General features: G+C 36.2%; 1 protein-coding gene across 5 annotated transcripts in view; it reads left to right on the forward strand.

Moving 5' to 3' along the window:
* The window catches only part of GSTCD (glutathione S-transferase C-terminal domain containing), a 54,378-nt gene that overhangs the window by 2,386 nt on the left and 24,212 nt on the right, over window positions 1-27,780 (forward strand). For all 5 annotated transcript variants that reach the window (XM_032109330.1, XM_032109329.1, XM_032109332.1 and 2 more), the window contains exons 2-5: window positions 1,445-1,876; window positions 3,018-3,479; window positions 6,700-6,954; window positions 7,651-7,744. In XM_032109330.1, coding sequence (XP_031965221.1) covers window positions 1,466-1,876; window positions 3,018-3,479; window positions 6,700-6,954; window positions 7,651-7,744 — 1,222 coding nt within the window. In that variant the 5' untranslated portion in view covers window positions 1,445-1,465. The remainder of the gene's footprint in view (window positions 1-1,444; window positions 1,877-3,017; window positions 3,480-6,699; window positions 6,955-7,650; window positions 7,745-27,780) is intronic.

Raw genomic sequence — 27,780 nt, forward strand, 5'->3', positions numbered from 1 at the left:
TTGGCAGAGCCTTCGCTATATGATTTCTACCACAGAGTTGTACTTAAGATATTGAGTCTGTCTCAACTTCCATGCTGTCAAGATTTACCCAAATAAAGTATCTTCTGGTAAAGTAGGTATTGCATTGTGTATTGTCCTGTTTTTTGTGTGGCAGTGTATTAATTAAAGAAAAGCCACATTATAAGCCACTGATCTTGTTATTTAATGGTTTAAAAATATTTCACTGTAACAGATGTTAGTGTGTTCTTAATGTCAGGTGGACTTAATTTTATTCTTCCACTGCCTCTTTTAGGGCAATTGATTTGGTAGGCCGTATAAAGTAGTAAGCATGATATACATGTCTACATGGAAAAAAATAAATTGAATAATCAAGATGTATCAAATGAAAACTTTTTTTTTAAAAAGTACTTGCATCGTGTTCATGTAATTGTGCAAAGACCTTATTAATGTAGACGGTTATGTGAAAGACTGATGCTGTTCCAGTGACACTCGTGCTTTATATATATGGATATAAAACCCCATTCTGGGCTTTCTTAGCGACACTTAAATCTCTTGTCCTCACTGCGCTCCAGCTGTGGTCCGTGACGCTTGTTGTAAGAGGGCCATCTAGTGTCTAAAGCTTTTCAGTGCCAGCTGTCATCTGTGAGGTAATGGGCAATTCTGCTGAGTGATGGAGCAGAAAAATGACTGCGTCAGTGCCTTATGTTAAACTCCTATGGAATATTATAGTAGGAAAAATGTAGCTTTCAACCCACTATAAGGAAAATTATTTTGAGTTTTTAGTATACTGAGAAGACGTTAATCTCAGCTCTGGTACTGTTGAATTCTACTGGTTTATAGTAGTTGTGTGTTTGAGGTGTTCATGTAGTAGCATGAGATGAATGTTTATTTGCTTATGTGTCCTTCAGTTATTATCTCACTCAACTCTAGATTAATTTTTTTATACCAAAACCAATATTTTTTCCCATGGCCAAAATACCTGCTATAAATGCCTTTTGGCAGTTACAGAAAGACAGATGTTTGTATTAGAGAACTGACTGTTGCAGATGTGTGCTCAGGAACTTGTTGTTTTCAGTAATGCATGGTTAATGTTATGGGAGATTTTGGTGTTGAAAAAATCAAAAAAGCCTTGCTCTAAAATGTGTACACACTTAAAATTTGAAAATGAAACGTTTTCTTTAGGTTTTGTTTGATGTCAGAAATACGCTAAAATGTTTAAAAAAAGTAAGATCATTTTCCTATCCATGATCTATCTGTATGTGAACAGGCAGTGTAGATGTGGAACCATCCTTTTCTGTCAAAAAAGGGCCTGCCAATTATTCAGGCAGGATGTCTTCTTATGTTAAAATCAGTTGTAGCAGATAGTGGAAGAAGCGGTGATATAATTTTTTTTTTTTAAATTCTGTATTCTTTTATGAATATTGTACTCTGATTTCCATTTCAGGAACTTCATCTCAGGAAGAAGATGAAAGATAGTGTCACTGAAGAACATTTATATTTGGCTTTTTCTCATCAGTGCAGAGATAGTATCTTTCCTCTTCATACATCTATCTCACTGTTTTTGCTATCCTACTGTGACTGCAAATTATTTAAAGTTTTTTTAGTGCCGACTGGCGAAGATGTGGGTGATCAGTCTGTGACAAAAAACCTCGCTGGCGATCTCGAGGTCCATTTAATCTCCAGGTGTCAGCTTCCAGTGGTTGTGCAGAGCTGCAGTTTACCTGCTGTTGTCGCGAAAGATGACAAATTCTGCCGAGCTGGGCTTTCTGTGGTCTTAAGACATATAATACAGAAAACATTCGAGGCAGATCCATCTAAAAAGGATCTTTTGGAACTCTTGGGCTTTAAGAAGACCTGCTTAAAAGCCTGTGCTGAAGTGAGTGTGTCTCTCTCTTAGATACATTAATAGGTTTTTAATAAGCATTGAATGCTCTGAAGTAGACTCTTAATATTGATGTCAAGTAAATTCTTTTAGTAAAAAACTTAATTTGCTTAGAAAATGCAATTTCCTCTATGGAGAAGTACCTGTATTTTGGCACAAAGATGAAAAATAATTATTTTTGAAGATACCACTTTTTAGCAGCACAAAAAGAACCTTGATGCTAAAAAAATAGGTCGGATCTTTGTTTCATGTCTAGCAGTATAAATGAGTTATAGAGTAAACTTAGAAGTACCTAATTTCTTGTTAATTTTGATTTCAAGAGCACCATATATTGTTAGCCTTCACTGTCAAGGTGCACTGCTGGCTTTTGTTTAGCTTATCCTCACCAGGTTGTCCAGTGCCTTTTCAGCTACCTGGCCAGGTGGTCAGTCCCTAGCTTGTACCATTCCAGGGGATAAGTCCCTCCTAGGTGTGGAATATTCTACTGAGTTCTATCAGTTCCTCTCAGCCCATTCCCTAGTCTGTGCAGGAGTTTGTTGGGAATTTGTTGTCTGCTCTGCTCAATTCCCTGTCATCCTTGATGGGAGTATATTCCATCTCCCCTCTCCAGGTAAAGATGATGAAATGGGATAGGCCTCAGGATAGACCCTTAAAGATTTCCACTTCTAACTGGCCTTCAGGTAGAGTGTGAACCATTAACCAACACTACCTTTTGAGTTGAGATGTCAGCCCATTTATCACATAGCAGTTTACTCATCTGGCAGCTCATCCATCTAGACTTGCCTTCCTCACTCCTCTCAGGATGTTGATCTCCACCCTGTCATGATTGCTATTTCCATGGTTGCCATTGATTACTGTGCCTTCAACCCAGTTCACAGCTTTGCTTCTTATGAGTTGTGCAGCCAGCCTAATTTTATGTCAATAATAAGGAAATAAAAATATGCTATGCTGGATAACTGTTCATTCTGTTATATAAAGTTTAGCTTCCTAACTCTGCTGTTGCAGAAGTAATACAGAAATATCTGCATTTCTAAGATTAACAAAGAATGTATTTAAAGCTGAAGTGGACCAAAAGTAACCCTGGATTTTGTTTCTCTTTCTGTAGAGACATTGATTATGTAAATTTATTTGACAGGTTAGCCAGTGGACCAGACTCTGTGAGATCAGCATACCTCTTGCTGTTGAAAGATTTTTGACAGCCTCTCCTCAGCACTGCCAGGCAATTCCTCCTGACATTTTACTGTTAGAAAGGAAGCTTGGAGAACCTGTCCGAGTACATAATGATGACAAAATTCGAAGGCAAAAACTTCAACAACAGAAGGGAGGTGCCAAGGCTGCAGTGCCTGTGCTTGGTAAAGAAGCAACAGAGGAATCAAAACCAGGGGAAGTCCATGAACATCCACCCTCAAGTTTGGAACTGAGTGTAGCTTTCTCTAAACTACTTGCCCAGGAAGCACCAGATGCAATCAACAGGGAGGCCCCTCACATCAGGAGAGCAAAAACCTCTGACCTTCCGCTCTTGGACCACGTTTTTGCAGAAGGGCTTTATTTTACTGTGGCAGATCTAGTGCTTTTGCCGTGCATCCACCAGTTCTTGGTAAGATGACAGACTCTGAAAATATTAACTAGTGTACATGTATGTTTTTTAAGAACCTAAAAGTTGTAAAAGATGTTAATTTGAAACATATTGTGGTGCTTACAATGTGACCTTAACCTGAAATCGAAGACTTGTCTCGTTTTTGTACAAACACAAAAATCAGGGATTGGTGAGATCACTAAAGTTACTTCTAAATACATGGCATATCAATGGTTATGTTAACTTTTAAAATATTGTACTGAAATATTTTGGTACCAATTTGCCCAGAAAATAATAATTTTAAAATACTAGTACAGGTGACCTGAGCTCAACTTAAAAAACTAGTTATACAGTGGGAAAAACATCTGTGGCAAGACTGTGCAAGAGTCTTGCTCAGCACAATCTTTGTACTTCGTTTTATGACAATATATGCACAGGAAAGATTTAAGGAAATGACAACTATGTCTTTATTTCCCATTACAGTGAAATGGTACGAGTTTGCCTCCTACCAGTATTCCTGCAGTTACTCTATGAGATTTATGCCTAAGCTGGTGTCTGTTCCAGGAACATTTGCATTTTGATTTTGCAAGTTGGTTTGCCAAATTTCCCTTATGGTATTTGAAAACAAATGGAATTCCTGGAGAAGATGCTGTTAGGCAGATTGAGAATAACAGTCTCTAGAATCAAGATAATGACTATTGAATATTAATAATGTGGCAAATGTCCACTTTATAACTTCTTTAACCAAGATCATCATCCTCAATGGATTTCTTTATGATGATAGCAATATGCTGCCTTTGAATTAAGACGATGAGTTATTTTTCAGAAATGCTTCTTAATTCAGATCTGCTTTGTTTGTTTTGCAAATTACATAATTGGAGGTGAACAGCAACTTCTGTATGGATGATACTAAACAAAAATATTAAGACAGAATGCTTTCTTACTATTTAAAAAATGTTAATGTATCTCAGTCTTTGTTTTTCCAAGGCCTTTTTAAATAAGAGCTTAACTTTTTAGAGTAATGTTTGGTTTACTGGTGCCAGGCATGAGAAGATATTTGCATCAGATGCTTAATTGATTTCAGCAATGTAGGTGAAGTAGTTCTGGGGAGGTCCTGTGAGTAGCTGAGAATGCTGTATTTATTGACTTTTTGTGTTACCCTTGAGCCCTGGTGTTCTTATGAACTAGGTATTTTACAGTACAGTTGTGTTAGCTCACACCAAGGATTGCCCTAAAAACCTGGCTTTCGGTTCAATTTTTACCTAATTTACAAGAGCTCTGGGATGATGTTTGTTTATTTCTGTTCCCTGGGGAATGATCATTTTCTAAGCAATTATACCTTGATGCCTACAGTTATCATCAAAATTGTAAAACTTGCATCTGAAAGCTTTTTGCAGGCAGTGAGTTGAAACTGCTCTTGTTGATGGAAGTGCCAGAGTTTAATTCTGTATTGAAGTGTTATTTGTCACTTGTATAACTGGTCTTCCTGGATTGTGTTTAAAAAAATCACTGTAGTTGCATTTCCACTTTGAATTAAGGGTGTGAATAATAATGAAGTTTTCAGTGAGTATGTGTCTGGAAAATACCATCCCATAAATATGAGGAGACCTGACTAGCTGATTGTAATTATAATTACCAAAAGTAGGATAATGAAGCTGAAGGGTTGTTTTTCATTACCTCATTTCATTGCTGTTATCATTCTGAGGTTACCTTTGTTTCACTTTCTATTAGTTGTAACTGTTGAAAATTAATAGAATTATAACAAAGGCTCAGTTCCTCATCTGGGAGAAACCACTATTCACTTTTTAAAATACAATTTAGAACACTTGTTATCAAGTGTAACAGTGCCTCTTAGAATTGCTTTCCAAAAGAATTCTTCCTTAACTGAATTAATGTGTTTATGCCTGTGTTACTATTAGGATATTAAATTGCATACTAAAGTTACACAGTTCATCCTTCTTTTGCTCCTTTAGCTATTGCTAATTATTTGTGGTTACCCTAAGCATATTGTAAACACAGCATGCAGGAGAGCTGTTGGAAATTTCTTGTCATTTCAAGTGTTCTTTTCCAATTTCTATTTCCACACTGCAGACAGATCCGTGGAGGAATGCTGGTTTTGCATGGCCTTTTCTGCCTGTTCCTGTAATCATGATTTTTAATTTTCTGTTTAAAGCAGGCACAGCATCACAGAATAGTTGAAGCTGGAATAATTGAGGTTGGAGGGCACCTCTGGAGCTCATCTTGTCTAACCACCCTGCTCAGAGCAGGGTCAGCTAGAGCCGGTTGGCCAGGATCGCATCCAGTTGTATTTCGAATGTCTGTAAGGAGACTTCACAACCTCTTCTGTAAGAGGATGATCTCCATTGTTCTAGAACATTTGGGAATCTAAACAAAAGATGCTTAATTTCATCAAATGCATCCTTTTTAAAAGTAGTTGGACTTCATGCTAAAATGTAATTTGGGTATATTTTTTTTAATATGTGCAACATACTCTTACTAAAGAAATTTTTTTATTTCATGTTTTACCCTTAAAATACTGATTTCTATTGGAGGCCATATTAACTCATAATCACATACACTTACTTCAGAAAGAAAGATACTAGTTACCATTATTGTATAAAAATATGATCTTAAGATTCTAAAAAAGTCTGAGTAAATACACAATTTAAAAAAAAAATCAGTACTAATTTGAAAAAAGTCACAGATGTAGTGCAAAGACTTGAGTAAAGACATGGGGTAATGTATGCCTGTTACCACATAGTCTAAGGTATTTCAGGCTTGCAGTTTCCAGCAAAATAGCTGTTGGCGGATGAGCTTTTAAGAGGTACTTGTGAGAAAGAGCATTCAGGTACCATAATGTCATGCTTAGAGTTCAGTATTCATTGCAAATTACTACATTGGGGTTTTTTGTCTAACAACCGACCAAAACTAATCATTCCTATGTTAGCAAATAGCACCCATTATTTAAATGGAGTTTTCCTGTTACTGACTGAAATTATGATTAAAATTGATCATGTAAACCTTTTCATCCTATTAAGCGAATGGGAATTGCAGATAAAGTCTAAATGGCCAGCTGGCAATTCTACCTGGGGCTCTGAACAAGCTGATTTTTGTTTTACCATCATGCTGTGAGTGCATGTGCTTGGCATGGAGCTGAGCTTGCTCCTGTAGTTCGTGCCTTTTGGTGGTTTGTTGCAAGAAATTTACACTATCAAGTAACCTTCCCTTTTTATTTTTCTAGGTTTCCAGCAAGAGACAAGGCAAAAATCTGGTAAACTTGCCACTGATATCCAGTTGGTACCGAAGAGTTCAGGAAGTACCTGGAGTAAAGAAAGCTGCTGGCAAATGCAACATGGAACTTCTCCAGCTTCCAGAGTTGATGTCTGCTCCAGAGGAACAGCTACAGGACTCCTCTTCAGTTCCTGATGAGTTAGAAGAGGATAATGATGACAGTCATTTTATAGGTGGTCCAAGGCCAACCATGACTAAGTTAATGGTAATTTAAGTTTTTTAATGAGTTATTTTTATAGCCATATTGGCTTGATTTGGAGTAGGTAAAATTTATTAGAATTGTATAAGCTGGTTTTGACAGCCTTGAACAGTTTAATCCCCTTTGTTTGTCTTAAATCTGATGCGCATTGACTTAGAAGTGATTCTACTTTTCTGATATTTGATTCATTCAGGAATTGGGCAAAGATAGGGCTGCTGGAGTCCTATCAATTATTCTGAATAATCAAAATAACTTTTTGTTTGAATTGCAATATGGTATTTCTCTTTTAAAGATATTTATGTAAAGAATGACAAAAAACTGTGGCTTTTATGTTTGGCTTTATTATCCAACCTTTTCAGCTGGGTTGGTTTGGGGGTTTTTTTGCTATTTGATTAAAGCTTTGAACATCTAGGAACCCTAATGAGTTTTGTTAAAGAAAACTGTCCATCATGTTCCATAATTTGGTATTTTTTGCACAGAAGCTGACAGCATTTCCTAAAAAAAATGAACACAGCTTTCTTGTGAGAATAAGAGAAATACGTAATTTGAGTGTTGTATAATGTTGAGTCATCTGCCTGTTCAGTTTCACTTAAGCTGACAGGGTTGCAGTTTGATCTGATGCCATTAAATTTAGTGAGAAATTTGATACCAACTTAAGTGGGTAAAGGGTCTTAATTTATTTTTTTTCCTCCTTTCATGTAGGAAAATGGAATTGAAGCAAAGTTTTCTCCTCATCCATGCCCCAGCTGGACCCTAGACTGGACCAGTCTACCATCTGCAGTCAGTCCTGGGGAAGGTGAGGGTTTGTATGTCTGTGTATTTAACAGGGTCTCCTTCTGGTGAAGCTGCTTAACTGTTTCATAGGAAAATATGCCAGTTTTCAGTATGTTTCAGAGCTCTCTAAGACAGGTAAGCAGTTTCAAATCTGTATTAAAATTCAGTCTGTTTGTGACACGTGGTGATGCAACTTCCCTCAGGTCATCAACAGCTGATGACCAAACTGGGAACAAAAGATTGACCTTGATTTCAGTCGGCAGTTGACACAACTCAGAAATCCTAACCAAGCTCAGTGCTTGGTTGTGTTGAGTTTTCCGTAGAAGTAAAGGTATCCATAGACACCTTCCATAGGAATAAAGTTACTGTGGTTGTCAATATGTACAGATAGTAAAAAGAGGGTGGCAGGTCAGAATATAAAATACAGGTGGTCACAATGTGAGACAGAAGGAAAATTAGATACATCATGTGATTATTTCCCTGGACTGATATATGTCATCATAGGAAATGTTTTCATTTTTTCCTCTAGCAAGGCAGTGGCTGAAAATTTTGGGAAGGGGGGCTTGTTGAAATAAGACTGAATGGAAATAGTGTGCTACTGCTGATTATATGTGAAGTTTGGGAAAGAGGAGATTATATTTAATTTGTGACCAGAAAAGAAATGCAACATCTTCTCTGTTGTATTATTAGGCAGCAGTAGAAAGGGGGTTTTTCATCCCTTTTGGAACTTCAGTTAATCGTGGAATCTTTGCTTGTGTTCCTGGTCCTGTGTGTGTGAACACATTCATTGTCTTCAGGTTCATTTCCTACTCACTGCAAAGGCTTTGTGGATATTAAACTCAGTTTGGCTGGATATGATTAGGGGTGCTTCCTTTAGGCTCATCCAAAGCACATTAAAGGGAGGGGGAAAGTGTGTGAATGTGTGGCTGGACAGTGATAACCCTTGTTGCTGCTTTATTACTTTGAGGATATATGGAGATAGAAGCCTTTGGTACTGTCATGTTTTTTCATCAAACATTGTCTTCACTGTGAAAGAAACAAAAAAAAGAGATTTTTTTTTTGAGACGGGAATCTATTTTTTTTTTCTTTAAAACATCTTTTTATTTATTGACTTTTTATCCAACTGTGAAATTCAAGAATGAGAAGTAACTGACCCACAGTCTTACAAACCCTTACTACTTTTCTCATGAGTTGAAATACTTCTTACGCAGGAAGTACTTAAAACAAATACTTTATTTGTGGTATCTCATCTGAAATGAACCATCATTTCAGTCACAGTATGCATGAGATGGTATTTACTTACAAAGGTAGTGGTTGTGAACAAATTTATATTATTCTTTCCAAAAAAATTGCTCAAAGAGTGAATGTGACAACTAGCAACCAAATTCTGTAGGCTTGTAGATAGTGCCGCCTTCCTTTTTCCTGAATGAAGGAATTGTAGTAGGTTAGAAAAGAACTCCTTAGCTGAAACATGACGTGTCAGGTGAAACTGAAAAGACCCCTGTACGTGCACAGTAGGAGACAGAGGGGTCAATTACAGAATGTGTGAAGAAGATCAGTCTAAAAACTAGGCAAATAAATAAAACTCCATCAAAATAACCACATTTTACAAGTGCAGCTTGCTCTTACCCATTAATGGAACACATGTAATTCTTTAACTTTATAGCTGGTCCAAACAAATGTAATGGATTGGATATAAACATAGTTCCTAGTGAATCATGTCAGGTATATAATATACTTTTTATTTCTAGTAAAAAATGGGTTCATAGTATTGAATTGACTGGGAGAAATATCTGACTTGTAGAGGTGAAATTTTCCATGCACAATTTTTATAAAGCCAATATTGAAAATGAAAAGGCCTTTCACATCTTCTGTGTTGGGCATGCAGGAAAGAGTGTTAATTTATTGGAAGACAGCACATGCCTGCCTAGCTGAAGACAGAATGACTGTGGTTGTTTGATTTATGCTTGCTTTGTGATTGGTAGGGAGTCGATGGCCAAATTAAATTACTGTATAAAACTGTCACAGGTAGGTTGACCTGAATAAAATGATACCCTGGTTGATACATGCCCTTTGTTTGCATTCTGGTGTTCAGACTTTTGAGAAAGTTGCTAGATTTTTAGAATGCTTAGCTTTTAAAATGAGACAAAATTTGAAAAGCCCGGCAACTACTGTTCAGTGGTAAGGCTGCCCCTTAAACTGTTGTTATGAAGAGACTTGTTACCTTGATTTATAAGCCACAGAATAATTAATACTATACTGTAAATGTGGCTTGGTTTTTTTTTTTTTCCTTGGAGGGGGAGGGGAAATGAAGCAGCCTTCAGGATGTAGAGATAGATAATATTGAAAATGTTGCCTTTATGTTGTCTGCTTTTTCTAAATAATTTAGGTCAGCTGAGAATTTGTTCTTCTAGTATGCATAACTTATGAATTAAGGTGTCAGCTGATTTGTCTACAGGTGAGATAAAACCTTTGGTCTTTCTTTGAAGACTAAATATGCAAATAGTTGTGAGACTATTTTAAGAATTCATTTACCTATTTACTAGGGTGTTGTTTTATAAAATGACTTCTCAATCCCCGAACTCTCCTCAGCTCCTCCTACTCCCCTGCCTTGCCCAGCAACTCTTATTTTCTTTTATTTGGACAGGGTCTGAAATATTAATCTAGTTAGAAATGCCTCTGTACTCTGTTTCTTCATATCAGCAGCATTCTTTAAACTCACCAATTCATAAATTTTAAAGCTAGATGGATGGTAGGATCATCTGTGCCTGTCTCCTACCTGATTCTGGCTATAAACTAAGTTTGTAATTGCTTATGTCGAGAAGAATGATTCATAGAAGAATCATAATAATGCTGAAATGATAGCTGGTTAAGGAAGAGTGGCAGGTTCACAGTATCATTTTATTTCTCCAGAGTGGAGGTTAAAATAGATAAAATTAGATATTAGATTCTTAATCTAGATAAACTAGTTTAAATTAGATATTGTAAAGTGAAAGAGTAACTTAGGAAGGACAGCAGATTTTATGAAGAGATTTTAAAAATGTGTTGGTAGACATATCAGGTGGACCAACAAGAGTAAAACAATGTTTACATATGTAATTTAGAAACATTTAGAAACATTGAACCTTAAGTACCTTTGAATAACACAGGCTAGAGCAATAACACAGAGCACAGTGTTCCAGTTTTGTGGAATTTACTGATGTTTTGATTAAACAGTCTTGTTGCCTACCAAACAACAATCCTGAAGGATCAGTGTTACCCTCAGCTTCCAGAACTGATATTAAGTACAGGATACTTTAATGTAGTGTGGCTTCTCAACAGGGAAAGAAGAAAATTTTGAATATTTCCTAACTCTCATCATAAACAAAATTAGTTTTAATGAAAGGAACAGCACTTAATGATGTAATTATCTTCTAACCAGTATAAAAGTTTGTGACTTCATGTCCATGTTAAAGTTGTTTGTAATTGCTCATAGAATTGAGTAATATAATAATTGTGCAATAAATGTTGTATTAGATGCAGATTTATTTGAGTTGAAATTGTTGTCAAAATTGTATCTGGGTTGTTTCTGGGATTTTTTTATGAGGCTAGGTCACTGTTATTTTGTTCTGCTTTTTATATTGGTATTACCTTTTGAATATTTTTACTTGAAAGATGCTTTCTGAGTTGAGAATACATTATGCTTAAAAATCAAAGATGGTTTAGGGAATCTGACATTTTATGAAAATTTTTGCTAATCAAGAGATGCAAATTGTGTATTTTACTTTAAATGTTAAAAGCAACTGTATTTTTAAAATTAAATCCAGACAGTCATTCATTCTGTAGAACAAAAAGAGTTAAAAGCAACACTTTAAAGTTCTCCATTTCCCTTTCAAGCCTGTCAGAACTTTTTGAAAGACTTTGAAGATTTTTTTTTTTTTTAATAGTTTTTTAGCCTGTTTCAGTGTCTCAGGCATCCTGAAGCAGGAACTCATCCTTCTTCTTCAACTGATTTTTCCATATCAGACAGCTCTTTGCCTGCCAGCCACATGGGTGTAACAATCCAAGGGAAACTCAACTGAAGCTGCTTCTCATTAACCTCTCCTTAAAGTTACAGTTCTGCACTCATTTAAATAAGTTTAAACCACATTTGTGTGTGCATTATATTTTGCAGTTCAAGATCTGGAAAACTTGTGATGGCAATACAGCCAGGTTGCCTCATAGTCTTGATAAATATTTGAGAAGTAGGTAATTTTCAGTAACAAAGAGAAAGGAAAATTGCTCATTTTTGTAATACAGGCAACACTGATATATCTTCTTTTACTGGCTTGCCTTAAGAAGGGTATTCTTGCAAAACTTGTATTTCATTTGTGACTTCTTAGACTCTTTTGACTGTTCGGGGATATAACATTGTATAGTTGGCCTGAGGACAAATTTCATGGAAGTTTGCATGTAATTACTAACTTTTAGACAAAACATTCTTCAGGTTTAGCTGGAAAAAATAGCTCAGGCTTGTCATCAAACCAGAGAACTCATCCACGACATTGTACACTGTTCCTACTGTTACTGTGCTCTTCCTCCATTTTTCTTTTGTGATTGTCTTGGGTTACCAAGCAAAACAAGGGAAGTGAATTAATTATTTTATATTTTTAAATGCCTATTTAGAGACAGGAGGCAAAGCTATTATATGGTTAAGTTAAATTAGTATGTAGTAATGATTTTTAGGCACAATGATTTACTAAAATGAATACTCTTCTTTGAAAACATAGCTGGTTTCTATGCCTAATGGAATCAATGCATATGCATTATGAGGGATACAAGTTCTGTCCATTTATGTTTGTTTGAAGTCTGTTGCATTTTCTTAAGTGATGTTTTGATCTAAACGACATGCCTATAGCCTCTGAAGTATTCAAAATCTGCAAAGAAAAAAACAACAGTTGCTAGTGTATCTTGTTAAAAATTATACTAGAAAGACTAATACCAACTTCTAACAGCTGCATTTTGACTCAGTGAGGACCTGTTCTCCTTGGTGTTTGGTCTGTTCTGTAGAATCCCATTGTGATGAGTGTGATTGATGGACTTTCATACGGCTGATAATCATATTGGAAAGTGTCACCTTTGTGGTAGTGCCTTGCTTTGTGGAGTAAGTGTAAGCCCTCAGAGAATTGCTGAAGCCTTTATGCTTCATATTGAATATCCCCTACTACAAAAGTTTAGGTTTTGATGAGGTCTTCTTCCTGGAGGTAAGATTTTTACAGGTCACAAGTCCTTGTTAATTGGGAGTTTATTAGGCTTCGAAGAGATTTGTTTTGTAGAGTACTGTACATAAAGTTCAGTGTATGCTTTTTTAGTCTGGTTGTGGTTTGTTTGTTTACTGAACATACCTAAAGAATTAAAATTAAATACTGCAATTTGCCAGTTGAAATGTTTTACAGATTTATGGCTTGAACGCTGAAGACAATTCGTAATGATTTTTGTAAATTCACAGTAGTCTTAGTTCTGATGGTTGAGGCATGTTCTTGATTAATCCAGAGTGAACTTTTACAAAATATCTGCACTTGACAGTCACTGGTCTAAACTGACTTTACCTACGTGGAATTTGAGTGTGATCTGCCCTAGATAGAAAAAACAGTTTTATTCGTTACACTGTGATGTTTTTTTCTTTTTTGGCTCTGAAGTTCTGAGACACATGGAAGGCCATAAAACCCAAAAACGTTAACTCATAGGTGCCTAGCAGGTATTTAACAGAATTGTTAAATTAATTTTTCATATCTTAATCAGAAATCTCTAATGAATGTTAAATAGCCTGCTAAGAAACTCTGCCCTTTGTTTCATTTAAACTATTTGGTCTTTCTTTTCCTCCTGATATAACTGTAGTAGAGTTTACTAGTTTCCTTCTCCCTTTTGTATTTCTATGTTCTCTGTTCATGAAATAGCAGAGCCCCAAAGTTACATTATTTATTCCCTAAACCAGAGGTTTAGAGGTGGAGTTTGTGCTAAGTACTCCATAGCATGGAGGTGCAGGTCATTTTTTGTGAAAGTTTACTATTGACTAATGAAGGAATGCTGATCCATTCTAGTAGTTATGGTTTGGAACAATGTCCAGCAAATATCCAGATGATTAATATGATTCAAAAAGACATTTTCTTTTGAACATGGCTCAAAATCGTCATCAGAGGTATTTTTGGGGAATAGAAATATAGAATATCATATCCTTTAATGATCAATAAGGTGTACTTAGAAGTGATGCTGTGTTACAAAGTGTCACTTCATAGAGAAGACAGTGGTGACATATTTATCATATTTGTATTAATTAGAAAGAAAAGTGTTAACTCCTCCTCCACCTGAATCTATCTCCAAATATTCTATCTATTGGATAAAATGTTAAATTGCTGTTGACATAACTCTTCATAATCTTTTTCAAGAATATACTAGTATCTTAGTATTTCAAGTTGCTGTAAAATTTAAATTGATTTTCTGTAGCACCGATCTTGAAAAGGGATGTTTAATCCGCTTCAGTATTCTGGTATTTCTTGCTGTAAAATGCCTTCACTACTTATTTGAAGATTGTTCTGTAAGTTTTGTCATTAGACTTAAATCCCAGCTACATCCGTGGTAGGGTGTACAGCTTGTGTCCTTTAGGTCCTTTGTGTCACCCATTTGCCATATCCCAGAGTGTGGCGATTCATAATTAACTTACCTATGTAGCATAATCAACACAAGGATTTAAACTTAGGGGGTTTTCACCTGTCTTTGCAGTATTTTTATAGGTCACTTACACTGCTGTTTTCTACGCCTTGTACCTGAGGGACAGCTGAGTTTTAACATGACTGTTCTTAGTGTTTCCTCTTCAAAGCCTAAGCAGTCCTTTCAGGCAGAGGCATCAGGAGACCTTTGATACCCCTGCAGCAGCATTTTGGCTTTCTTGCTTTCTTCAAAATGTAATGTTTAGCTATGCAATCTGTCTTTCAAGAGCAGAATCAGTGTTTTTCGTAGCTCTGCGTGTGACTTCTGGAGCTTAAAATCTTCACAGACCACGGGAGGGCAGCACAATCTCTTTGGATATGGAACTGTACCTGGATGGATGGAGCTGAGCCCTGGACTAAGGAGTCATCCAAGAGAAAGATGCTTGTTATGTGGCACTTTTCATTTTGGTAATCTTTAATCCCAAAAATTGGGACCACCTGTTGGAAAAAGTGATTTAAAACATTTTTTTTTTCCTCCCTCTTCAAATTAGAGTTGATGATTTAACAGTTGACACATTCATTGTGTTGGAGTACACCTAAAAGCAATAATTGCTGAGTGTGTTGTGCTGGGTGCTGCATAAATACATAGCAGAGTAACACCTTCTGCCTTCAATGCTTTCAAGTCTAAGAAAAGAGGTAACAGCTGAGCAGGGAGTGAAGGAGGGGGGAGCTGATCAGCTCAACTTCTGCTGGAGTTTTATATTCTCTGGGGCAAAGGAGTAATTCTGGGAAGATATTTGTAAGGAAATGAGAAGCTTAATGGAAATTTCTGGAAATATTCTTTCTGGCTTACACGTAACAACATGAGATTTATGCAAAAGATTTATTTTTTTAATTGATCAATAAATACTGCAGTAGTTCAAGGGCCAATGTTTTGGAATTAAAAAACATGGTAGCATTGTAGGCTAGGTTATGGTTGGAATTCAGAGGAAAGGGAAATAACTCATTTAATATGTTAGAAGAAAAAATAGGCAAATGAAAGGATGTAAAGGAACGAACTAGTAATTCACTAATTTTTTATTTTGTAGCAACACTGAGCACATGAGAATATGCAACCATCCTCATTAGGATGGGAGGAAAGTAGGCAGACTGTGAAGAGCTGTTTGGCCTAAACATTGCACAGGAACAAAACATTGAAAATGAACCCTGGAAACGAGGCAAAAAGGAGTCTCTCTCTCAACTGAACCTCTTACAACTTCTCTTCCTGATAAAATCTTGCTTTCAAAAATATAGGCACTGGGAAATTACACAGAGGATAAGATCAGAAGAGGGACTAAATATGAAAAGGAAGGTGTAGTGTCTGTGCGTACGCACAGAAAAGACTGCGACCTAGAAAATACATCAAACTGAGCCCAAGTCTGTCTCTGCTTCCTTGGTAACAAAATAGTGCAAACACATCAAAAGAATTTATATGATGTTCTCACTCAAGTTTATTGATGCTCATATTTTGTTCTGGGGGTAAGTCCTTTAAAAACATTATTTGTTGTTTGTTTGGGGGAAAAGTAGGACTTGCTGGAAGTTGAAGTACTTCATAGATGATTTAGGAGGTTTTTTTGTAATGATCTTTGGAGAACCCATTAGATTATTTGTAGATTATTTGCGAATAGATAATTCAAGCTGTGTTCTTAATTTGCAGTTTTGATTTTACCTGATTATTGAAACTCTATTAATCTTTCCTACTTAATATTTAATATCCTTAAGTTGTTATTTCTAAGGCTAGTGGTTGTTTCCAGAGTTTGTGATTCCCCAGATTTTATGTGCATTCAGAAATTTATCATAGTAAATAAAATGGAGGTTTATTTTGTGGTTATTAAACTAAACAGTTTCCTTCAGAAATGTAGGCAAACATGTTTTGAACAACTTATTTTCCAATGTCTGGATTTTGTACATTGCAAGTATAGAACTGCCTCATTGTCATGTCAGAATCTTTACTGAGGTATTGTCAAGTTTTGTGCAGCATTAGTGAATATCTGGGAGCTCTTCATTGACATTTTATAAGGAGTTAATGAATCACAGGATATTTCATCCTGGCAGTACAATAGGCTTGTGCACATAAAATGTGCCTTGAATGTGATGTGTGTGCTCAAAGGTGAGCGCTGTGTGAGGGGCTGCATATATACCTCCTTCTTCCCTCCCCCAATCTTGCTGTGTTGCAGAGTTGAGGTACAGAATTTGTTTCCAAACCATAAATCAGCTGTGACAAAGTGTGAGTTAAGGAGGAATTTTTCTGTCTCTTGGAGTTACTTACGGCTTCCATCTGTACTTTCATTGTTTTTGGATATTCATGTGAAGAACCATGATTGCATTAGTTGATTTGGATACAGCTTTACATTGGATAAGGTCATGAGTTTGATTTTGGCTTTTCCTGAAGGTGAATTTTTATGCACAGTTGTTTGTTTAAAGCTCTAATTGGCAATTTCAATTAAGTCAGCACTGCTGTGTTTAAGAAAAAAACCCAAACCTAATAATTTTACCTTTTTTTTTTTTTTTTTAACACTATTTTGAGTTGTTCATAATATGTTCTGAGTAGTTTGGTGCTTTCAAAGCTTTTAATTACACAAAGGAGAGGGCAGACTACTGTATGTTTAGGGTTTTATTGAAGATGGTATTAATTATTTTGTACTGGAAATGCCTCTTCTCCAGATGGTTTGGAAATGCTTCTGAAAAGTTAATTTTTGGCTTATGTTTCATGTCAAATTTCTGGCATCTTACCATAGCAATGTCAAAAGGAGTTCACATCCTTTAGAAACTTCTATAGTACTGAAGAGCAAAGGCAAGTAGGAAGTTCATCTCTTTGTAGAATTATTTTGTAAGTGTAGAAGAATTGAAGAATAATGTCAATATTAAAATGAGTCAAACCTAATCTGAAGCAATAAAATTTGTCCCCTCCTAATGCAGAACATTGATCTAAGGATGCAGAGATAATGGAGGGAGATATGGTGCTTTTATTTCAGCTTGTGCTTTAAAGGTTTTGCAAGTCTGTCATGGAGTTGTTGGTCTTTGTGTTGGTGTTTGAATGGCTGATGTAAGTAGTGTGAGTAGACCAGTTGAGGTATCATTCATGTAGTCATTCCATCAGCACGCTTTCCCTGGAATTTTCTGATGTATCTGATTGGTGAGGGGCTCTTAAATCTGTTTAAATGCTTTTGAATATCCCACTTGCAGATCTTCCATGGGTCCTTGCGTTTCTAGTGACAAGAAGTAAAAAACAACAGACCATCCCCCCACCTCAAAGTCTAAGGTCCTTCTTAGCAGTATAAACTGTTCTGAGTGACTCTATGAAGCTCCACTGGACAAAGTTTTTACCTGAGCTCTTGGTTGCATTGCATGTTTTCTGCAGAATTTCACGTGTTAGGAACCAGAGTATGCTGGACAAAAGTAAAAACGCACTCTTAAACTTGACTCTTTTATGCAAACACTCCTCGCTGTCCTAAACTTTGTGCTTGATGCCTTTACAGCTGCACGGCTCAGACTGTAAATGGTTCTAGGCTGGATATGTGGTGTTCAAGGCTGCATATGGAAACTGGTTTTCTTTCCCTGTCCTTCATTGCTTGAGACAGGGAGAAATATTGGTGCGTGTCACAGACTGCCATGAGGTAGCATTTCATGCTGCGTCCTGGATGGCGTCATGAGTTTTGGTACAAGGTCAGGGGGATTTAATTAACCAGTGTCTTTAGCAAAGAACACGGTGCTGTTACTTGCACTGTATTTACTAAGTTTATGCAAGAAATAAGTCAATTTATAGATACAGTATCTTGAATCATGCCTCATGTTTCTATTGTGTCTTACAGTAGTAATGGGTATACTTTCCTTGAAATTTTGTTTATCTTTCAGTACAATTCTTATGTTTCTGTATCATCAACAGAAGCTACCTGTAGATGTGTTGCCTGTTCTCAAAATGCGTGTTTCAGTAATGTAACTAGGGATTTGGTGTTTGTAGCTCCTTTTCCCCCTCATACAGGGAAAAGGATGCACTTAAATCTTTGTTTAGACATAGAAACTTGAAAGAATGAACTAGGTTATCAGACTTTCTGTGCAAGGTAAATTTCGTGGACTTTAATGACAAATTCAACATTAATATGGATAAATTTCTAGTATCTGTAATATTTTAATTTGATGATTTGGGTGCTTTTTTGCATACATTCTTTAGATCTTTTCAACTGTAATAGGCAGAATTGCTGGTTTTACTTTTAACAAGTGTCATATGACTGCTATAAATCTAAGTTGGAGTTTTCTTATCATAGTAGTCATCTATTGGTCTGCAGAGTTGTAAGGCCAGGGACTTTCCTGTTGTTTGTATTTCTGTAGCACCTCAGTTTCACAACAGAAGCAATGGTCTCATTGTCAGATCTCTTTGCAGTAGGAGTCTGATCTGAATTAGACATTGGCATGCTGCTGTACCTGTGACAAATTAGTACAGTTTGGAACTTGTGCCTGGATACTGCTGTGCTAGTCCTGAAAGGACACCTGAAACCTGGCTTGGCTTAACAACAGCGCTGTAGAGAGAATGGTAGCTAAATAAAAGCTGTTTCAGAACAAGTCAAATGTTTCTTAAAAAAACAGTTGGAGCAAAGGAGGTGGAACTAGAAGTGTTATTTGAGTTCCCAGAGTGATATTGAATCAATGCTTTGCCATAGGAGGAACCTTCATTTTTGCTTCAGTAGTAGTAGCATGAAAGTATGTGATAAAAGTGTATTGTAAGATATTTATGACGTCCTTTAAAATAATTAGGTTTATGGGTATGCTTCATTTTTCTTGTAATGTAAATGCAAAACTATAAGCAACTACTGCAAAAAGTGTTGTAACCAGGAGGTTTAGAGTTTGGGGGAGGTTTTTGTATGTAACTTTTAGAATCAAGGTTGAGAAAGACTGTTTACTCTTGAACAGCTTCTGAATTTATTCTTGTAGCTGATTTGGTTCTTTACCCATGAAGTAGCTGTTCAGCTTTTCTGTGTGCTAATGCTGAATATTGAGGAATATGATTATGAAAGCCAACATAAATGGCTATATAGCCATCTTTCAAAATTGTTAGGGTCTCTGTGTTCTGTCATATATTTTTTTGAGCACAGTCTATTACCATACAATTTTTATGAAGCATTGCCATTATTTCTTTAGTATGCTCTCATCATTTTTGAAAGACTGGAAATGATTACTTCATTAAAATAATCTGCTTCTCTAAAAACAAAACAAACCCCGAAAAACCCAACCTGAACTGAGACAGAACACTTCTTAATCCTGTATTCTACACTGCTGAAAAACATCTGCCAAATGGATTACTTTCCATCTTATCTGCAGCACGTATTTGACATTCCTCTGCTTGTGCTTGTTACCGGATGCTGTGGCCCACGTGTGATCTCACTTGATGTATATTGGCATTATAAGCTCTCTGTAACTTACTTGGATGATGTTAGGTAAGACATAATGCAGAAAATAAATCATACCTTCAGTCAAGCTTTTTTGACATTTTGGATATTGTTTTGTAAACAAAGGTTAATTTGTTCTTTCCAATTTCTTTTTTTGTGGTTAATACATGCACTTTGCACCTCTGTATGTTTTTAACTGTGGCATGAAGATCATAGTCCCAGCTGATTCTCACTTGTAGGGAGCAAGTAGAACATATGGCAGAGATTATCAATGTTGAACTCCTATTTGAGCCACAAGGTCAGCAATTTATATAAAGATAAGGTTGGTAGGTTGTCGCAATGACAAACAATGGGGCTGAAAATCACAGGAGTAGCTTTCTGCAAAACTTGTTATTTGCTTATAGATTGCACTTTGCCTGGGTTTGTGTCACATTCAAAACATGCAGGTTTAGGTGAACACATTTGTTCATGATTTTGCTATTGGAAAGATGAGCAGATTTTTGTGGTATATTTTTTCCTGAAAGTTCTGCATGGATAATGTAATCATGAATAATTAGGTAATATCTCATATCTAGTTCAAGACTCTTTATCAATGTAAAGCTTTTTTTTGAGAAAGTTGTTGATAATTTTAATAAATGTGGAAATAGTTGCTTTAAAAACAGCTGTTTCTTAAGATACAAGGAAAATTCCATTTGATTTTGGTTTTATTTAGTAAATTTAATTTTTGCAGTGGCTTGTAGGGCTTACTGTTCCTCACTGCAACCATATGTGTACTTTGTTTCAGAGTAGAAATAGTCCTGCTGAGGTCATGTAAAAACTGAGCAACATGGCTTTGGTAGAATCGCAACTTTCTAATTTTATGTTGTTCATTAAGGTGACTCAGATTTGCTACTGTGTAGTATACACAGTGCCAAAGAAACAAGCATTAAGACTATTTATTTCTTTCAGTTTTGTATCACAAATATGCTGCATAGGTGAGTGCTCGCTACTGCATGCATTTTTTATTTAATTTAATTTTGTTGTGTGTCAGAGAGGGACATAGCACAGTGCTCAACTAATTTTTTTAACTTAATTTTCTGAACAATTTTCAGTTTAGTACTAATTAATTAATTAAAAGAAAAACCCTAGTGTTGTAATATTTTAGTTATTAACTCAAAACAGCTTTATGGAGAAATCAAATCTGATAGAATGTGGTCTGTTGTCCATTTGTAAGACATCACGTGGCTGCTGCATGAGTAAAATTAGAAGCATACTTTGTTATTACATTTTTGTATAAAGCTTCAGTACAAGAGAAGAAATGGGCTTTACAGATTTTGATTTATCGAAGGATCTTGAACTCCTTTGTACTTAAGGAGAGAATTGAATGGAAAACCACTGATTCCCTTCCATCCTCAAATTTCAGTGGCTGTTGACTATCTTGCATTTTTCTGACAATATTTGCCATTATGCACGTACACAGTGGAGGTTGTCATTACTATTTTACAGCTCAGGTTTTCTTGGCTTTTTGAATTAAAAGTACCACTTAAAAATGACTGAATACTCAGTTGTGAATACTTCTATAGTCACGTGTAGTCTTTTTTGCCCTGTTGTAATAAACACTTTTCCACATAACTGTAATATAATTTTTTAGCATAGATATGCTTGTTCTGGCTTTGGGTCTTCTCAGCTTGGTTTACTGCAGAAGTGGTTTAATCTAAGTAAAATCCCATCAAATTGCTTCAAAATAATCCCACTCTTAAGCAGAAACACCCATTTTAAGAATTTTATTTGTATAACGCTATTGATTTGACTGATGACCCTTCTCACTGTGGGTTAGGCTTTGTGCTGTGCTGTATTAGTTACTGTCAGAACAGTTTTGTGCCTTTGGCCTTGAGGAGAATTTGCACACAACGTCCATACCCCATTAGCTTGCTCTTCTCCAAATGCTTCCTTTGCTCTCTGGGTAAAAAAGGGCTTGAGCATCTGCAGAACATCTGTCTCAGAGCTACCAACAGGAGTGTGGATGTGCCTTGCTCTCAAAGGTGAAGGATCCTTGTGTTTCTCAGTTCCTTTCAGCTACTTAGGGGAGCTTTGATTTCCTTGAGGCCGGTGTAACTGGGATCCTTCCTTCTTAATTTCCCACACAGTTATAAGTCCAGAGAAGGTATGCTGGTTGTCAGTGTGTATGTCGTACATAGAATGGGATGCAGTAGGAATCTTGCAGATTTTTCTGTGGAGTTTGTGAATAGGAAGACTTAGGACAGTAGGGTAACAGAACATGGAAATTATTAACCCCACTCTGAAGAAGGTGACTCTCTTGCTGTCTGAGCTTCATATACATTTGCTTAAGCCCAGTTTGTGTGTGTACACGTGACAGGCCAACTTTGTTCAAACGTACCAAACAATCTTTGCAGTACAAAAGTTTTATTTACCTCCTTATGTAGTGATTTTAGAGTGTCCTCATTTGTAAATGATGTGAAGCAGTCCTTCAGTCATTTATCAGAAATGTGTATATTAGATATACACATATACAGTATATGTGTATATCTAATATATTTATAATATATAAAATATATTATAATTATTATAATATTATAATAATTTATATAATATAATATTATAATTATTTATATATAATATATAAAAATTAATATATTCATATATATTATATATCTATAAATATAATATATATATATATTAGAACAGATTTCATGTTTAAGAACTGCTAGCTGAGGTACTAGCTAGCAGATGCACTGCTGAGGCATTTCTTTGACAGGTACCGATATCAAGTCTACAAACTATTAATTTTTTTCAATGATAGACATCCCCTCTTAAAATTTATTAGGTGTTGAGGGGGTCTGTAGCCACAGATATTTGGTGACCTAGTGGATCAATTTCTGCATCAGCATTAAAGGATGATGACAGAGTAAACGTGTCTGTATAACCTCCAGTACCACAACTCTTTACCCACATTTGGTGATGGCGAAGGAAAAAGAGTTCTGAGATGGTTTTTGCACTAGAAGAGCACTCCAGAGGTCTTATTCAAAAAAACATTGCTGTGATTTTTTTTGTGCTGGGTTTTTTTTGTTTGTTTTCCAGCTTTTGGCTCCTTTGACATTATACTGGCACACAAAGTTTGTGTCAGAGCCCATTTTCTACACAACACACTACAAATGATTGTTGTTTAAATATCTTGGGTTTGTAGTCTGTGTTTAGTTGGGTATTTTTTCATTAAGGCAGATGTTTCATGAGCATGCCTTCTGGCAGTTAGTGGGAGATGTATTTTCTTTTTAAGTTTCTGAAGGCAAATACTTCTTTATCCTGAGTCTTTGTTTAGTTGACTGAGCTGATTAATTTCTGTTGGAAAAGAGTTCATAATTTTTCATTTCTGTTGGCTTCAATTTATAGAAGTTCAGCAAGCTGTTTGAATTGACTTTGGTTCATGCTGCAGTTTTTCTGTCTCTCTCCATCCCCTCAAAACTGTTTGTCTAATTTTGTGCACATATTATAAAGTAGTGAAAAGAGAACATGAAAAGGGAAGAGGATACTGTTGTGCATTTCCTCCTCTAGATTCATTAGTACACAGTTTTTGTGGGGGAGATAAGTTTATGGATGACCTTTCTGTCTAGTTAGGTGGCCTTAAGTATGCTGGTACTTTGTAGAGTAAACAGAAGTGACGTGTAAAGCTGAAAGTGCTGCTCGTTGTCTGCAGCCAGCTGCTCCAAGTCGCTTGCTGTGGAAGGGCCAAATGAAGTCATGACTTTGTTCCCTAATGCTGCTACTTGTAAAGCCTGGGGACCTGGAGTGCAGTACTGGGCTGGTGCCCACAGTTTCATTAACTTTTTTTTCCATTTAAATCCAAGTCTCTGTTTCAAAGATGGTTGAAGAGATTTATGGGTTTTGCTGATTATTTGCTTTCATAAACTATGTAAGAATAATACAAAAGGCCACCTGGCACAAAGCTGCTTAAGACACAAGAAAAAGGAGCCTTTTATTATTAGAACCATTGATTGAGCAACAGGTGCCAATTTTATATATTTGTTGTCTTGGAAACTCAATTTTGCCTCTTCTTTGGATTTTAGGAAAATGAGTTAACGTGGGACAATACTTTGAAGCTTGAGTACTTTTATTCCTTATAGTAACAGAAGACCCTCCTTTGCTCTTTTGTCAAGCATGTATGTATGTAGTGGAGAACTGTGTGCACAATTAGCTTTTCAGCAGTGTTTCTGAGGTGATCTTACATTGGATTAGCCAGAATAAAAAAAAAAAAAAATCCATCATTAGGCAGCTTTTGAATTGATATAACCAACTTGTCTCTTAACTGGTATTTTATACATGCTCTGAAAACCTTCTAGGAATGTATTTATTTGTGAAGTGTTGTGTAGCATAAGCTGACAGTTTTGTGTTTGAGAGACATTTCCCCTTTTTTTAATGTGTAGTCATTCAGAAATGCATTAAAACGTTGAAATTTTATTTCATTTTCATCTCTTAAACTTGATTTAAAATGTTATTGTCTGTGTTGCATGTTTTTGACTTGTCATGAAGAATTTCTACTGTTTAACTTCACAATCTGTCTGACATAAAGTGTGCAATAAAGTAGCATTAGTTGGTAATGGGTGATTATTACTATGTAATATGATCCAGATGACCACATCATTATTTTTATATATGAAGAGGACAGGAGTAGATATTTATTCTGTTTATTTCATTGGTTTGTCTTCCACTGCATCATAATTTGTCCCTGGTGATTATAGTCAATTTGTCCTTTACCTAGCTTGGCAGGATTTGAATGGGTGGTTTGGATTACTGACAATAATGAAAAGGAGCACTTTGAACAGAACCATTCTGCAAAATGCCCTGCTTCTGTTAGTGTGGATAAATATCTATTGTAACTTTAAAGGTGGTGGAGTTACCAATGGGCTGGCTGCTTTTATGAATACATTTGGTACAAAGCCTGGAGTTTTTTCTGTAATAGTAAACGGCAGCCTTGATTAGCAAGTGGTCTGTTCTTTCTACATAGTTACAGAACTTCCCCAAGCTGAGAATGCTGAGATGTTGGTTCTGACCCAAATTGGTTACTAAGAGCACCACAGGCATGTTAAGGGACATTTTAGTAACTGTACTTGGCTGTGGCATGCTACCTGCAAAATTGCACAGCAGGCATTCTGTAACAGGCACTTAATTATGGCTGAGGGACTGCCATCTTAGCAACTCATGGCTTACTCATTGTGCCTTCACAGTCTGAGAAAGCACTGGAGGGAAAAGACCATGGAAAGAGAATTGCTAATTGAGATGTTTCATTAGTGGTGGTTTTGTTTGTTTTTCTAAAATCTGTCATATGTACTACTTATGACAAAAGTTTGTTTATTCCAGAGTGCAGCTCTGGAGGTTAAACAAAATTTAATGTTGATCATCAGCATTTACAGTGGTAAACTGGTAACCTGGCACAAGCAGATACTGACCTTCAACATCAGAGATTAAAAGAACTCTTTTCCAAAGCTGGTGACTCACTTAAATTGTATAGAAAACATCCTACTTAGCTAGGTATTCAAAGGAAATAATTGTGTTTACTGTCTAAACTGCAGTTTGATTCCCATCTGCCCAACTTTGCTTTGAAAATTAGTTAGAAAAAAAAGAAAGGAAAAAAGTTGAGTGGTCAAGCAGTCACTGTTACTGAATTAAAACCTTATGATGGAGTTCTGTAATTCCTATATTTCCTCTGAACTCCTGAATGTTTTTTCATTGCTTTCAGCTAACATAAACCACGTGAATACCAAAGACACTCATTTCATACAGCAAATTTGATGGAATTTCCTAAAATTTTCATAAACTCCAGATTTATACAGGATCAAGCTGTAAGTGCTGCGATAATTGCAGTGTGTAGATCAGACAGAATTCAGAGAATGGAGAAATGTGTAACCTTGGCCTTTCCATGTGCAACTCAGGTGCCTTTGTTTGGAAGTTATATACAGCCGTTGTGGAATTATGTTGTTATTTGCATATTGAAATGTCAGTGCATTATGAATCAGTCATCAAACCTTTGCTGTGTGGGATTTAATTTTTGTACTAACTGAAATGCAGGATGAAATTTCAAGGATGAAATTCCTTTTCATCAGGATGTTTTGGAGGAGTTCCTCCAGCTACTAATCTTTGTAAAGTAAACAGGCATAGTGTGTAAAGTTAAGGTGAAAGTCCTGCTATTTGTCCTGCAGCCAGCTGACCAGTTGCTTGACACATAAGGGCCAAATGAAGCATGTCTGTCTTCCAAGCAGCTTTTCTTGTTTCTGGATTTAGTTCAGGCTCTCTCACTCCTATTGATAAGGAAATCAAAGACAGGAATCTTCCAGATTCTTAATATAGCTAATATTTAATTTTTTTTCTTAGTAAAGATGGTAATGGGAATTAATGAGTTGGTGTATATATAATATATCAGAAGGGATCTTTTGGGCTTTCCTTTAATTATTTTCTATTCATGACTTCCTGTACAGAGGCAATTCAGTCCTTACCTTTTCCTTAACAATCAGCTATAAACAATTCAGCATAAGGAGCTCAGAAAGGGAAATCTCTGTTCCTGCTGCCTCTTAACTGCTGAGAGCTGGTCCCCTGCAGGCAAGCTGCTGCTGGCCAGCTGTGAGTGTGAATGGCAGGGGCATCTGGCCCTTGCTCTGACCTCAGCAGCAGCCTCCTGCTGGGGAAGGAGCTCTCCTGTTTTTGCAAGAGATGAGCACTCAGTCCCCAGTGAGAACTGACTTCAGTTCCCCTTTCTCAGCAAGACAGGAGCTTGTGCGAGTGAAACAAACCATTTGATTCTGGTTTCATTGTCAGGCAGTGACATCTTCATTTGAAGAAATTTGCAGAAAGTGAGCAACCCCTGCTTCCCAAGCCTAGATGTTGCTGACATTTGGTAGAATATTGTGCATCGGTAGAACAGTACTCCTTTTGTGGTTAGAGACCTTTTCCCACATTTAGTACAGCAGAGTTGCTTTTCCCTTCTGTTATTCTTCCCCAAATGTTTTATGGTCTTTCATTTTTTAAGGTTTGTATTGCTGTCCTTTCCTCTCCTCCCATCTTAAACACTTTGCTGTGATAGATGGGTTTGGGCATCTAAGGAGCATAAGATACAGGCAAAAGAGCAGACTTTATGGCATCTTGACCCTAAAGGAGTGAAGGTAAGGCAGAAAGGTGAAGAAAGAGGAGTGGAAGAGAGGCAGTATATGAATACATGTGCAAAGAAGGGTGATTGCAGAGTCTTTTTTTTTTCTGCTCATAATTCTGTCATGACATTTTAAAACAAAATCATTCCCTAATCTTTGGGATTCTAGAAAAATAGCTTGAAAATACAAATCTCAAAGGCTTCAGAATGAGAAGGGTGAAGAGACATTGTCAGCTAGCTTAAATGTGTAGGAGCTAAGAACTTTGGAACTAATCTAATGTTTTGAGAAAGGTGCTGATACATGATTTTTGTGAAGATTGCTGTTGGCAATATTATAATGTGAAAAACTTGGAAGCGCGTGGCTAGCAAATACATACAAGTGTGGATAGCACTCATTAATTTGAGTACATATAGAGTCTTCATAATCTAGTACAAAATAATTTTAAAATAGTATAAATAGATTAATGTGTAAACACTATGTTAGCTGTTTGTTTTCTAGTTTGCTTTTTGTTGAATATTAGAAAAAAAGTTTTGAAGATAAGCAATTGGGAAAAAAACAGACAACAAATCTTTTTAGTTAGAAAATAGTTACATTCAGGGGGATCCAAACATTAATTTTGATTTATTCTTACTATCTATATGTCTTTATGGTTTTTAAAGGTGCCTTACTCTTTTCTTGCTTGATATACTTTATTCAAAAAAATGAAAGCAGGACAAGTTCCTGCTTAGGTTGTCAAGGGTCAGTTTTCATAGCTGTCTGACCTTTTTAGACTACACCAAGATAGTGTATGTGAGATGTAGAGGGCTTTTGTGCCTGAAGTGATAAAACTATTTTGCA

The sequence above is a fragment of the Corvus moneduloides genome, chromosome 5 (genome assembly GCF_009650955.1).
Source record: "Corvus moneduloides isolate bCorMon1 chromosome 5, bCorMon1.pri, whole genome shotgun sequence".
Classification (NCBI taxonomy): domain Eukaryota; kingdom Metazoa; phylum Chordata; class Aves; order Passeriformes; family Corvidae; genus Corvus; species Corvus moneduloides.